Here is a 15808-nt window from a genome sequence, read left to right on the forward strand (position 1 = left end):
AATTTTTTTTATTTATGAGAGCGCGCGTGTGCGCGAGAGAGCGAATGCAAGCAGGGGAGGGGCAGAGAGGGAGAGGGAGACACAGAATCTGAAGCAGGCTCCACGCTCTGAGCTGTCAGCACAGAGCCTGACGTGGGGCTCTAACCCACAAACTTTGAGATCACGACCTGAGCCGAAGCCGGACGCTTAACCGACTGAACCACCCATTCACCCCTCAAATAGTCCATATATTTTAAAGCAAAATGCAATTTTTAATCATTAGTATCAGTAGAGATAATAAGCACAACCGGTCTGTGGTTAGATATGAATTTTACATTTTCACTTTTTTGATACTTGTTGACTGATCTTTCCCACCATCGATGCATTAAACACCTTGCCAGTAGGGTCTGGGCTTATTCTGTCATTTATTCTTTGCTACTCCTCTATGCCCGAGCATGGTACATTACACATTCAAAACTTTGACAGTAATAGTTTCCTGTTCTGAACTCAGTGCTCACAGGGGATACAGACTACTATACTATCTATAGTACAGTATCTGTAGTACAGACTACAACAGAAATTTGAATGGGTATTAATGGCAAATGACAAAAACATTAGACTTTGATCTCTGCCTATTTAAAAACTGCTATAGGGGCACCTGGGTGGCTCAGTCGGTTGAGCATCCGACTTCGGCTCAGGTCATGATCTCACGGTTCGTGAGTTCAAGCCCCGCATCGGGCTCTGTGCTGACAGCTCAGAGCCTGGAGCCTGTTTCAGATTCTGTGTCCCCCCCTCGCTCTCCGCCCACCCCTGCTTGTGCTCTGTCTCTGTCTTTCAAAAATGAACAAACATAAAAACAAACAAAAAAAAACAAAAAAACTGCTATAACCTTTTGACTTAAGTGAAAGTATTATTCACATAAAAATCCTGCAAGATATGTGTTTAGTTTTCAGAAAAAAACCCTGGATTTTGACCCGTGTTGAACCTAGGTAATTATTTATGTCATCGTATAAGGAAAATCAGGTTAAACTAGGTTCCTAATAGTAAAAATTCTTTCCATACCCTTTCAGACAAATCAGAGAAATTAACTGCCTATAAATGATATTTATACGTATTAAAAATAGTATTTTCCTGAAACCATTAAATTGTCCCAAATGGAAAGCTCTGAGAAAGTTTAAAAGACAATAACCAAATGAGCTTTGCTCATTCGCCACTTGTCTCCCCCCCCCCCAATAGAATGTATGCTCCATGTGGGCAAAATGACCCTGCTGTATCCCTCACACGGCGAACAATGCCTGGAACACGGCAGACATGCAATACTGAATACATCTGCTGATTCTTTGATACAAAAACCAGGTAGATGTCTCTAATTTTGGATAAAATCTTTAAATTCTTAGTTCAGTAATCTATAGGCTACAAACAAGGATGTTTTAAGAAAGCAAGTTAAAATTATGTGCAACACGTGCAATACTTTTTATCTGCATTTAGAAAACAGACCTCTTTAGCAGTATTTTACTTTCAAAGAGAAACTAATGTCAAGCCCACAAACTTAGCTGCTCCATTAACAGGCTTACTAGCTAATTTTGAGAAATACCATCAATACCCCAACAAAGACTCATGCATTTTTCTTTGAATAGTCAGTTATGAGAAACTAGGTTTCATTCTACTCTGAATCTATTACACTTCTCTTAGTGCATTCATAAAATACCAGATGTATTGATGCAGTGGAGCAAATTACAGAATAAAGCAAAAACTTGAGTCCTATAAATCACAATTGTTAAGACTCACTGATAGTTTAGGAGAAGCCTGAAAACACTAAGATTTCTAAGCTAAAGTCGTAGGAGTATTAATCATAAAATACTATAACTCCTTACTACATTTCCAAGACTTAAAAGGGAGGGGACAAAATAACAGCTGGAGATTGAATTCAGTGAAGGCACAGAATGAGGAAAACTAAAAGAAAGGATGTTGCAGGGATAAGTTTTGATTCTAAGTTTGTTGCCCCACATCTAAAGATGAAAGGATTTAAAAAACAAAGCAAAATTTACTTTCATAACTGGGTATGTTAAAACTTTCTACTCCTAATATCCACATGTGCTGAAGATTATATATTAAATAAATAAAACAACAACAACATGAAAGTCAAAGCAGCGTTTTTTACACCTTTGTAGAAAAAATTAGGTGAAATGTCATTCTGGTTTTCTCCTAAAATTGAAGTTTCTCCAGGTATTGTTGGGGACATGAAGATGTACTCATGATTTTTCCCAATTGAATTATATTTTAGTATTTTTCCATTTAAGCACCAGAAAAGTCCATCAATAGGATTCGAATTCCTAAGCTGCAGTTACTAATTCGGTTTTTTTAAACATTTTTTTTTTTAGCGTTTATTCATTTCTGAGAGACAGAGACAAAGCATGAGTTGGGAAGGGGCCAGAGAGAGAGGGAGACAGAATCGGAATCAGGTTCCAAGCTCCAGGCTCGAACTCACGAACTGTGAGATCATGACCTGAGCTGAAGTCAGATACTTGACTGCCTGAGCCACCCAGGTGACCCTGTCGTTACTATTTTGTATGGGAGACAATGATGCTTTTTGCCAAACCACAGTCCTATTTCCAGTAGCAAAATACAAAATAAAAAGCAAAACAAAATATTGACCAAGAGGATGGCACTGGCATTTATTTCACTCCCTTTAACTCTATATGAAGGGGTGCTATTATCATTCCTATTTTACAGATACGGGAACAGAGGTGCCTAACCACTGTCACATGCTAGGAAGTAGCAGAGCTGGGATTAGAAACCCAAGAAATCTGGTTCCCACAGTCTTATTCACTATACTGAAGTGTCCACTTTATTCCCCTAACACTCATCTGTAATTAATGTGTTGTTTCCCACCAGATCAGTGGTTCTCAGGCAGGGTGATTTTGTCCTTCAACAACCCCTCACTCCCTGAATCTAGCTAGAAAACACTTGGGCAATGTTTGGAGACAATTTTGGTTGTCACGACTTGGGGGTGACGGTAGTACTACTGGCATCTACAGGGCAGATACAGGATGTGCTGCTAAAAATTCTGTAATGCGCAGGACAGCCTCCCAACAACTCGTTATCCAGCATAAAACACACACCGTGCAGAGGCTGAGAAATCCTGTAAGAGAGTATAAATTCTAGAAGGGCAGGGTCCTAAACTGATCTCAGTTTTTGCTCTATCCTCACACCTAGAACAATTGTGCTTGACCAGTAAGTCTTAAACTTACCTGAATATTTGTTTTCAAGAGCCTAGAACTCAGCCTTGTGCCCAGCCGGTAGACAACATTTATTAAAGGTAACAAAATTAATGGCGATGCCCTCAAAGAAGGTCAAATGGGTATAACAGGACACAGCAAATCAAGGCAATTTTAGTGCCCCATAATCCCACTTTTTGGAGTTTTTTCTCCCAATGACTATTAATAAAACCAGTTCTTCCAAGATAAGTCTCTTAAGTACATGGGACTTCTGAAAGAACAGGTTTTTCTTTAGATACATAAAACTTTTAAATACATGGAACTCTTGGAGTTAAATTTGTAAAAGATCAGACCTTTTTCTTTAAAATGAAAGCCTTTAAAGTTCCATTCACGGGGCGCCTGGGTGGCTCAGTCGGTTAAGCGTCCGACTTCAGCTCAGGTTATGATCTCGCGGTCCGTAAATTTGAGCCCCGTGTCGGGCTCTGGGCTGATGGCTCAGAGCCTGGAGCCTGCTTCCGATTCTGTGTCTCCCTCTCTCTCTGCCCCTCCCCCGTTCATGCTCTGTCTCTGTCTCAAAAATAAATAAACGTTAAAAAAAAAAAGATAAAGTTCCATTCACATGGCATGTATTTAAGAGATTAGTAGACACCCCTAAATTAGATTAGATGGCATCACTAATCGATTGCTGATATGCTCCAGTGACTGGGAAAAACTTTGAGAGAGTCTGAGTTAAGATTGGTTTACAAATTTCAAAATAACTGAATTATAGCACACATAAGAAAAAGCCAGGTTATCTAAAAAGAAAGTAGTACTTGAGTCCACTTCATTCCAAGATCTTTATAACCATAATATTCTAAGTATAACTTCATCCTGTATTTTTAAAAAATCCATTAAGCGTAACATTTGTCCAAGTATTTTCAATTCTTTCCCCTACACTTCAAAGAGCTACTAAACATTACCCAAAAGGCATACGTTCATTAATATTGCTTGATTTACAAAATTCTTTTCCAAGAAAAAATTCAAAAGGTGGTTTATGTGGCTATTCAAACAATACTAGGGAAAAAAATCTGACATCTTTCACTCACTATTTCTATAATTAATGAATGAATCTGGCTTGTCCAAATCTTAAATTATGAAATCACACTATGTAAAATGCACCTATTACATTTAAAAAGTTAAACCCATATTTATTTACTAGCACTGTTAAACATTACACAAAACACAGTCAAGTGGCAAGTAATTATAATGCAAGCCCTTGCATGGCAATCCAAATTTATTGAACTACTGATGCTAAGTTATACAAAATTGCACCACTTTAATTAAGGCTTTTAGTTTACATTTGGCCACCTCAAAGTCGTTGTAACATTAGGTTGGTCAATTTAAATACTGTGGCTCCCTGTTGGATAGACACACAATCTTTACACCCAAACGTTAATGCATACAAAGCAACAAGGCATTGTTAAATAAAACAGCAATAGTTACTGCAACTTAGGCCTTGTGACCAATTACACATGATTAAAATTACTTCCCACATTCACATCCACAGTACTCGTCCACCATTTAACATCTCAACCAAAACGTTACACATGTGAAACAATCACTAACAGGCAAAAATACTAAACCTGTATATTTGGTATTGCAAATACACTTATGCATGAGCAAGCAAGGGATTCACAGTGAGAATCTACAGCTGCAGAAGCCTGAAAATGATTTACAAAAATTGTTAAATCATTAAAAAATTGTTTGAAAATATACACTTCTTGTTGTAGACCCCCACTGTACACACAACTATAAACATTGTTCCCTATGTAAACAAAAAAGGAAACATATAATAAAAGATTTGAAAAGTCTGGACATTTCCTTCCCAACAGATATTAAAGGCAACGTCTTTAATCTAAGACATTATACTGAAAGGACTATCATATTTTAAAGACAAGATCACTGTCTCCACAGGTTTTTTTAAAAATTAAAAAAACTATATAGCTGTGTTAATCAAAGCACTTATTTGTACAATACAATGATAATGACCTTGAATTTCTTAAAAAAAATTACAATAAGCTACAAGTATCAAAGAAGCGAAGTTATCTGGAGTAGTCTATATAGGAGCTCTTTGGACTTTCTTTTATTATGCTAAAATAGTGGTGCTTTTAGGATTTACATTATTGTACTCTCCAATACAAAGTATGGGGCATGTTAAAGTATACAGTACACCATTTTCATACATGTACAACATTGGTGGATGAAAAATGTCTCTTAGCGGTAATACTGGATTGTAGCCTCTGGTTTTACCAGCTGCATACTCTAGGACTATTATATAAGTAAAAATCTCTCTTGTGATACTGGAAAGTGATTAGAATGTGCAAACTGATGTAGTAGCTTTCATCCGCCTCTTAAAGGGTACCACCACAGAAAGTCCGTTTAAGATGTTGGTAGGTTTAACAAAGTTGGAATGCTGGCACTGTTGAATTGGGCAACAGTTCTTCCGACCTGTCAAAACGAAAAAATTACATTGAAAACATGGGTTGAAAACAGCACACTCAAGATCCAAAGGAACACATTAAAACAACAGTGTTAAAGTGTTAGAAATGAAGAGAATACAGGCCCTTGTCATTACATTCGTGACGATGTACACACAACTCATAGCAAAGCAAAGCATGGGGAGACATTTTCATCTTTTTGGAATGACTTCATCTATTCTGATGCCCTCCTGAAAGTCAGTCAAATGAAAGTTTTAGATACAAAAAGGGAATGTACCTTAGTGCAAATTTCTGTGTATTACCCTTCCAAAGACTAAAAGCAGAATAATAAAAAACACCACATTAAAACTTTAGGTCAGGTCAACTTTATTAGAATTAGGATTAAAAAACAGATAGCGACATTAACAAAATGAATGTTTCCAATCCTAGAATTACAGAAGTATAGAATGCACATCCAACCAGGGTTTCTAATACCAGAAAACCAAGACCTTTCTTCCATACTCTTCCAGGAAGAGTGGCTACAAAGCTAGTCCAGAGTAGCAGACAAAACAGAATTTATTTCATGATGGCTCTTAACAGTTGACAGTTATAAATGTTCTAATTCCATATTTAAACAAATTAGATCAACTCAAGATGGATGTCAGAAAAAGCTGTATTATGCTAAAATCATACGTAATTAAACTTAAAAATTTTGTGAGTGATGTAAAAGAAGTAAAATCAGAACTCTTTCTGCCAAATATTTATTTTCTTTGGATGATTTTCTGTATACATTCCTGACTATGAAAAAGTTTTCTTTTTTTTTACTGTTTCTCTGGGGTTCAAACTTGCTGCAAGTTCCAGAAATGCTGTTAATATAGATATGGCTGTTGAAGCAATTTTTATAAATGCCTTGAACTTTAAGTCCTCATTTAGTCTGAACGAGTTTGGTAACTTTTCTAAATCCTAGCAGACTGAATGTAGCAAACTGAATAGCACAGATGGGAGTGTGTGAGCTCACGCACATGTGTGCCAAGAATGGGCATGTGGTCAGGAGTGAGAGGATGTCAGGAATGAGAGCACTTATCTAAACAGAAAGCTTTAAATGCAGAGTAGGGGGGCGCCTGGGTGGCGCAGTCGATTAAGCGTCCGACTTCAGCCAGGTCACGATCTTGCGGTCCGTGAGTTCGAGCCCCGCGTCGGGCTCTGGGCTGATGGCTCAGAGCCTGGAGCCTGTTTCTGATTCTGTGTCTCCCTCTCTCTCTGCCCCTCCCCCGTTCATGCTCTGTCTCTCTCTGTCCCAAAAATAAATAAACGTTAAATGCAGAGTAGGGACAGAAACTCTAAGAGGCAGAATCAGAAGTGCTATAGTAGAGGGCCATTTTAACACAGGAAGTAGCAGAGCCACAAATACTAAAAGTTCTCAAGGATAAGTACACTAAAATATAGTTTTAATGATAAGGGGGCAAGAAACCATTCTCATTGGCAAAGAGCAGCAGATGATAGTTGAGGGTTTACCAAGTACCAGGTACTGATCTAAGTGATTTACAAGTATTAACTCATTTATAAAAAATTTTAAAAAAAGTTTTTTTAATGTTTATTTTTGAGTGAGAGACAGAGCACAAGTAGGGGAGGGGCAGACACACACACACACAGAATCTGAAGCAAGTTCCAGGCTCTGAGCTGTCAGCACAAAGCCCGACGCAGGGCTTGAACTCACGAACTGCAAGATCATGACTTGAACCAAAGTCGGATGCTTAACTGACTGAGTCACCCAGGCGCTCTGATATTAACTCATTTAATATGACTGTTTTCAAAAACTATATAAAAATGTTGCATGTTCAGTTTTCCTTTGTCGTCTCATCTCTTGAGTTGTTTCTGTGGTTTTCTATGCCTGGGAACTCTTTGGCTATCAATGTCTTTTGCTGACGGACTTTCCCTGAGTCCGCAGTTTATATTTGACTAATTTGGTGCCCCAGGTATATATGCTCCTATAGGACCTATAACAGCATAGTGACTAAGCATGGGCTTGAGAGCTAGTTCATTGTTTAAATTCTGAGCCATGAACTCAGATCACTGGATTCAAATTCTGGCTCTGCTATTTACTAACTGCAGGGCATGAACAAGAAATAATCTTTTTGTGCTTTAATTCTCTCATCTGTTATATGAGAATAACAGCTCCTGCCTCAGAGGACTGTTGTGAGAATTCAATTAATATGTGGACAATACTGAGTGCCAGGGATATGATAAATGTGTCAGGAGTTTTTACTATCAATCCGATGCTGGACTTATACTATCCTGCATTTATCATATTTTGCAACTGTTTGTCTAATTCTTCCACTAGACCTGACTTAGCTTAAGGCTATAGATAGGAAAGAAGGTTGGTTTTGCTCACCACAATACCGTCAGCACAAACCAATGTCCCAGTGGGGCATAAGTATACACTGGATGAACTTACCTACAATATTCAGTTACATGAAATACCCTACTTTTGATGATATATAAAGGAAATAATTAATTACTGGGATATCATACTAACTTGTGGATATCTTAAAAAGGAAGTAACCATCTTTTTTTTTTAGAACAACAAAACATTCTATACTCGTTTTCTTCATAGAGTGCCCTTAATGAAGCTGAAGTTAAAGGTTAGGGAAAAAGATAAATTAACATACCTGGCTCAGAGCTACAATGCATTTAATATATTAAAGCAGCTGACATGTTGACTTTTTGCGGGTCTTCCCAGGCACTGGAGTTTTTCTGTTAATTTGCCGCACTAGGTCATAAAAGATCTGCAAACACAGTATTTTTTTTTTTTAATTTATAGGAGAAAAAAACCCAAAAAAGAAAAAGTAAAATGAAAGACTGAACTTTCCATGGATATATATATGAACTCCAACAAGTATTGGAGTTAACTTAACTTACTGGAGTTAACAAGTTCAGTTAAGGAATAAGTAAAACCAGGTATTTCTGTAACTGCTAAATTTTCTTATTTATTTTTTAGGGGTGCTAAAATTATTCTCCTTAAAACAAACACTGACTTAAGAAGCAGCAGAGTCTTATTGTAGTTCATTAGAACATTTAACACCATTCAAAGAAAACAATCTTTTACTCTTTAAATCTTTCTATGTATCTTTATCGTATAATATTACTTAGGCCCCTTCAAAGCAAGAACCGTGCATGCCTTCTTGAATTTGTCTCCATCTTTTTTTTCTTTTAAAGTTTATTTTTATTTATTTTGAGAGACAGAGAGCAAGCAGGGGAGGAGCAGAGAGAGGGAGAGACAGAATCCCAAGCAGGCTCCATGCTGTCAGCGTGGAGCCCAATGCGGGGCTTGAACTCACCAACCGTGAGATCATGACCTAAATGGAAATCAAGAGTTGGACGCTTAACCAACTGAGCCACCCAGGTGTCCCAATTTGTGTTCATCTTTTACAAAACATCCTTTATACACACACACCTGAACTCTTAATCCTGTCTTTCCCACCCCTATCTTTTTTTGTCCAGTCTTTCTTTTTTTCATAGTAAATTCCAGCATTTAATAAAGAGGCTATAATAGATAGCTGTGCTGCTTATTAACACATATATATTTAACATAAGATTTTTGGTTAGAAGATCAACAAGCACCCGGAGTAAGCATTAACTTGGAGCTGTGTTAACACACACACATACTTTTCATTAATTTTAAATCCTGAATTCCAAACCAAGAGTTTTTTTAAAGTATGTCACCATACCTCATTAACATTTATTTTTGATTTTGCGGAGGATTCTAAGAATGCACAATTGTTCCATTGTCTTGCTAGATTTTGACCTTGTTCCTTTCCTACAACTCTTTCATCTTCCAAGTCACATTTATTACCAACCAGAATCATTGGAACCTAAAAATACAAAACAAAATTGTGAGGGTAAAAAAAAGTAAGTGAATATGCTCTATACATTCAAATCCAAAGAATTCTAAGAGTCAACCCTAAGGATTACTTTTTATGCCCAAGAAAAATACTAAATTAAACAATATGTAATAAAATTTATAGTCAAATATGAAAACCTTAACTCTGTTCAGAACCTTTCATGTGAAATTTTTAGAAAACAAGCCGTGATGTACTTATAAAAGAGGGAAAAAAAACTTTAAAATTATGTCCCAATGGACTTATAACTAAATACAGTAAGCAAAACACAAAATATTTTTAAAAAGTACAAAAGGGTATTACTATGAAATGTCAATATATTTCAAAAGTTTTAAATGTTTTTCTAAGGGATGTGAATCAATTACAAGTTTTTTGGTTTACTGACATGCATTTATCAAATAATCATTCTTAATTTAATAATATAAAAAGGAGAAATTTGGAAAGCTCCTAAAAGTTTTAGTTTTTACTAAAAATTTAGACAACCTTAATCATGTGATGTCTGTAACTTTAAAAGGACACTATAGAGATAAATAATACTTACTCTGTAAAATTCCTATTAATCATTTAGAGATTGGTTTTCTAGAGAATTTTTGGGAAAAAAATCCAAATTAGAATATCAAGAATTTTGGCTTTTAGGAACAGATATAAAATTTTATATTCATACTTATTTAATTTAACGTAACTGATAGAAGAACACTAATTATCAGAAATAGCAGAAAACAGACTAATTGTGAAATGTTCACTGAGCTGTAAAGATGTAATAATTCCCCAAAGTTCTCCTGTTTTAGAAGTCAAGGAAATGGGAACAGTTCCCACAGATGCCTCTGAACTCTCACAATATTTGCTTATAATTAGTATAATACAGTGGTTCTTAAAAGTGTGATACCCAGACCAGCAGCATCAACACCATCTGGAAACCTGTTAGAAATGGAAATTCTTGAGCCCTAATCCTAGACCTACTGAATCAGAAATTGTGGGAGTCAGAGTTGGCAATCTGTTTTAACTAGGCATATAGCTGGTTCTGATGCAAGATCAATTCTGAGAACTGCTATCTATAGTATGATGAGGAAGTTAAGTAATCCTTTTAAAGTTTCCTACAGGGATTAAACTCCATTATGGTGCACTGTGAAGAGGTATGCAGGTTAATGTTAGAATCTAATGTATTTGTTGGCTTCCTTCTAAAAATATTATTATGCTCCTTTTCTATCAGTTGGGGTGTGTTCATATGTAGTTCTGATTCTTGTTTGAAAGGCTCTTAAGTCTACCAAAAATGTATAGAACATCTATTAGTAACATTTGCCACCCACATCTTTCCTTCCTTCCCACCAAATGCATGATTTAAAGAGAGGAGGGGGATAAAATTTATTTTACACAGGTTAAGAAGGGAGGAGGGGATTTCTTACTTTCCACGTTATAAATATTTGAAAATACTATGAGTGTTAAAGATGTATTTCTGCCTTTTAAGGAAAAAAGCTTTCGAAAAACTAGTCCCCCAACCCCCCACCAACCACATGAACTTTAAATTGGATTTAAATTCAAATTCTTAAACTGGGTATCACTACAGTAAGGGTTTGAAATAAAATATATTCATTAGGAAATCAGCTTACATCATCAGTGTCTTTAACTCGAAGAATTTGCTCTCTCAGATCTTGTAAATCATTAAATGTGGACTGTGCTGTGATGGAATAAACTAATGCAAAGCCTTGTCCGTTTTTCATGTATAAATCCCTCATTGCGGTAAATTGTTCCTATAGCAGAAACAAAGGATCATTAAAAAACAAAGTTCTTACAGTTAATTTGATAATTTTAAACATCTATAATTAGTGCTTGATGAAGAATATAGTAGTATTATGTAACATTACTTAAAATTATAGTCCATGGCAAGATGCTATTTGAAAACTGGTATTTCATGAAATTTTTACTTAACAATAAAACAACCAAAGCAGATTTATGTGCAATAAATATACTTAAGCGGGGGAAGAAATATCCTTTCTCCAAAAGAATCCGAAGGAGGCTCCAGGCTCTGAGCTGTCAGCACAGAGCCCGACACGGGACTCGAAGTCATGAACCGTGAGATCATGACTTGAGCTGAAGTCAGACGCTTAACTAAATGAGCCACCCTGGCCCCCCAAAGGGCATTTTTTTAACATATAATATGTAGGGTACTGAAACAATCCCCAAGTTACTCACAGCTCATTTACTAGCTAGTTTACTATAGCTCTAAGGGGACCACCAGCATGCTTACCTACCTTATCTTGCCATTTTCTCACATTTTTCCTCCTTCACTAGACTGAGAGCCTTTGCAAGTAAGAACACAGCCCATGCCACATTTCCGGTACTCAAACATTAGATGAATGAATACCATATACCCAGAATAAATCTTCCTTTCACCTTCAGATACCAACAAATCTAAGTTGGTCTATAAATACTTTGAAGGAGGAAAGATACTGCTCAAGATATTTCACAGAGCCACTGAGAAATAAATGTTTACCAAAGTATTTTCCACATTAATTAAAATATGATAGTACAGCTTAACTTGTTTTAAAAGTACTAGTGAGGCTGAAAATTTTCAAACAAATTTTCTACTTTTCTTCAATAAATGACCCGCTGCAATTACAAAGCACACGCATAAAAAACAGAATCCAAGAGAACAAAACAGCTTTAAGATTTAAGGCAAGTAGTAAACTTTTAAATAAGCTTAACTAGTATTTGTCTATAGAGTACTAGTATTTAAAAGGTCAATATTACACAAGTTGTACATATACTTTGGTACTTGTTTTACATACCGTTCCTGCAGTATCCAAGATTTCAAGCATACACTGTTGTGCATCTACTTCAACTTGCTGGGGGAAAAAGCAAAATACATCCTCATTTTTATAAGATATAAAAGAATACTTCATTATATACAAAAGCTAATATGACATTTAAAATAGAGATTGCCACTTTACAAACTAATCTCAAGCAATACCTGAATAAAACAGGAGAAAAAAACAGCTAGATAATCAAGGTCCACTGACCCTACCCACCCCCCCCAAATTGTGTAAGGTGCAAAAATGACATGCTTGCTTTTTTTTTTTTTAATTTTTAATTTTACAGAGACACAGAGACACAGAGCACACAAGTAGGGGAGAAGGGCCGAGGGAGAGAGAGAATCTTAAGCAGGCTCCATGCTCAGTGTGGAGCCTGATGTGGGTCTCAATCCCAAAACTGTGTAAGGTGCAAAACAACATGTTGTTTGTTTGTTTGTTTTTTTCAATGTTTTATTTTACAGAGACACAGAGCACACGAGTAGGGGAGAAGGGCAGAGAGAGACAGACAATCTTAAGTAGGCTCCATGCTCAGTGTGGAGCCTGATGTGGGTCTCGATCCCACGACCCTGGGATTATGACCTGAGCCAGAATCAAGAGTCAGACGCTCAACAGACTGAACCATCCAGATGCCCCTAAAACCATGTGTTCTCAACTCAAAGAAACCTACAAGATCCAAGCTCAATACGAATCACTCAGAACTTAATTCTGGGGAGGAAAGGATTCCAAAATAGCTCAAAAAATAATTTAAACCAGTAGTAGTTCCAAATAAGATCAGAAGTCATTCTATCTTATCACTGCCATACTTTACTTAGATATACCTTCACTTCTCTAGATAACTACATCCCCTTCGCTGCACTGGAACATTTCTGGTAGCAAAGAAGAAGACATGTATCAAATAAGTTATATATCCCTGTGACCTCTTTCCACCTAACATTTTCTAGGATAAGAAGTAAAACGGTATCTACACAGCAGCAGAGGACAAGCTGGCTATTACATAAGAGAGAACTCTCTCCCGACTAATTAAAAACATCTTCATATTAAGTTTTATTGTCACATGTTGTGTTAGTGGACACTAACAGCAGCAGTAGCACTTTCTCAAAGAGTTATAAGTAAAAAGGTTACGGGAGACTTCTGTATTTCCATCTCTAGTTTAAAAAGAAAGGAACCTGAGGGTATTCAGTCTTTGGGGGAAGGGTGAGGGGATGTGGAACTATCACTTGAGATGGCCTCGTTCTGAAGTTTGTGTGTCAAATTACAAATTTTTTTTTTTCAACGTTTATTTATTTTTGGGATAGAGAGAGACAGAGCATGAACGGGGGAGGGGCAGAGAGAGAGGGAGACACAGAATCGGAAACAGGCTCCAGGCTCTGAGCCATCAGCCCAGAGCCTGACGCGGGGCTCGAACTCATGGACCGCGAGATCGTGACCTGGCTGAAGTTGGATGCTTAACCGACTGCGCCACCCAGGCGCCCCTCAAATTACAATTTCAATTGTAAACTTTAATTGTAAACTTAAAATTCTCTGAGAGAGAGAGAGAGAGAAAACAAGTGTTTTAAGATTCTCATTAACTGGTAAGGATGCAATGTCAGGATATAATCAAGAGTGAACTTTTCCTACTAATTTTATAGATTAACTCAGCTTCTTCATCCTACTTTGTAAACAATATTCAACACTTACAAAGCTAAAAATATTCATTTATATTTATAGTAAAGTCTAAAGCAAAAGGCTTTCTAGGGTAACATGTACCTTTCTATAAGAATCTTCTATCGTAGGATCATATTTTTCAACAAAAATTCCTTGAACAAACTGTACAGTCTGAAAAAAATAAATAGCACACCATTATACTTCTTAAAGAAAACTACAAATCCAAATATGTATGCTTTAAACTATTAAACTATTGATTTCATATAGGCACTTATGCCATTGATGAAAACAAAACCACCACTATATTTAAAGTATGCATTAGGTGAGAAAATTACCTTAGAAAGCTTTTTTTAAAAAACATTAGTAACCACTATGCTCCTTATTAGGTAATTCTAACTTTAGAGCTCACATATTTAAAAAAATTTTAAATGTCTTCTATTTCAAACAAACTCAATGGCTTAAATTTGAATTGAATTAGAAAGAGGCTAATTATTTTGTGTACACAAGTACATACACCCTCAAGACACCGCCCATCACTTTGGATACATTTACAAGTGAAAGAGCAGCTCAGGTCCCATGGTACCTACTTTGCAGTTTGATCTAAACACATCAAGTTCTGTGCATGGTGGCCAATGTAAGTGGCTGAGTTAGATGGTCAATCTGTCTTATCGTGGGGTTTTGCTGAACTGAACTACATGTACTCAAGTTATTTAGCCTGAGTTTCTCCCCTTCCCCAGCCACTACTGTCAAGTTTTCTTTTTTCTTACTATACTATTCTTGAAATGGAAAGCATGGCTGCTAAAATAATGTGAAAACAGTACAGTCATAGGAAATATTTGAAAAAGGTTTTTTATAAGCTTTAATATTTTTTAGCATAAAATGTATATTATAAGCCAAGTCACAATGAGAAAGACCAAAATTCATTCCTATCTGGCTCAGAATACAGATGGACACACATTTATGTGTTCTGTGCTTAGCCCAAATTGTTTTCTGCTTATCTCATGTTGGTCTGGAACTAATACACCAGGGGGGATATGATCTACCCAGATACAAGTAAAAGCTGACTAAAATTACAGGAAAAAAATATTGTATTGCTTCTAAAATCACTGAGATTTCACCTTAAAAATAAATGAAGACAAAATAAATGATAATCAAAACCTAAAACTCAACAGAAAAAGAACATGTGTTGGAGTGAATTAGCTTAAGTACAGTGAGAATGACTTACCAGAGCAGATTTTCCAACGCCTCCTGAGCCAAGAACAACTAGCTTATACTCACGCATGGTGCACGCTTGTCAAAGCTAGTACCTTGTAATGAAAAAAAAAAATTCTTAAGTAATGTCTTTGTATTCATGTGCTTCTTTTATAAATTAGATATTCAACCAAGTAACTTAAAAATGATTACTCTACCATACTAGTGTGGCACGTTCCATAAACAGACTTACTAACGGGTGCTGTTGGTAGGGCTCTTTATGCAACATCAGAGGTAGAAAGAAGCCACAAAATTACAACTTGCAACCCTATCCTAAATTTATACAGAATATTTGCTCTATATTAAGTAAAAAAAAGGGGGGGGGATGAAAAACAGCATGAAGGGATATTTTACTGGTTACAAGATGGCAGTGACAGGCATGTTTAACTCCTTTTCCTGAACCATCTGTAACCTTGACACCCAAGTAGAGTGCCTACTAAGTACAGGGATATATCCAATGAACAACAACAACAAATTCCTGCCCTCACTGAGCAATATTCCAATAAAGATGAACAGACTACAGCACAGGTCTGCAAACAAATCCAGTCTAT

The 15808-nt window shown here is 36.4% G+C and overlaps 1 protein-coding gene across 1 annotated transcript; it reads right to left on the reverse strand.

Moving 5' to 3' along the window:
- Positions 1-4358: 4358 nt before the first annotated feature.
- Positions 4359-15344, reverse strand: RAP1B (RAP1B, member of RAS oncogene family). The gene is made up of 7 exons (XM_040491482.1): positions 15232-15344; positions 14109-14177; positions 12339-12395; positions 11160-11300; positions 9382-9525; positions 8323-8439; positions 4359-5684 (listed from the first exon to the last, which is right to left on the reverse strand). The coding sequence occupies exons 1-6, from the start codon at positions 15286-15288 to the stop codon at positions 8353-8355; spliced, it is 555 nt and encodes a 184-aa protein (XP_040347416.1). The 5' UTR covers positions 15289-15344; the 3' UTR covers positions 4359-5684; positions 8323-8352.
- Positions 15345-15808: the final 464 nt, after the last annotated feature.

The sequence above is a fragment of the Herpailurus yagouaroundi genome, unplaced genomic scaffold, assembly GCF_014898765.1.
Source record: "Herpailurus yagouaroundi ecotype Mexico unplaced genomic scaffold, PumYag 182, whole genome shotgun sequence".
In the NCBI taxonomy this organism is placed as follows: Eukaryota; Metazoa; Chordata; class Mammalia; order Carnivora; family Felidae; genus Herpailurus; species Herpailurus yagouaroundi.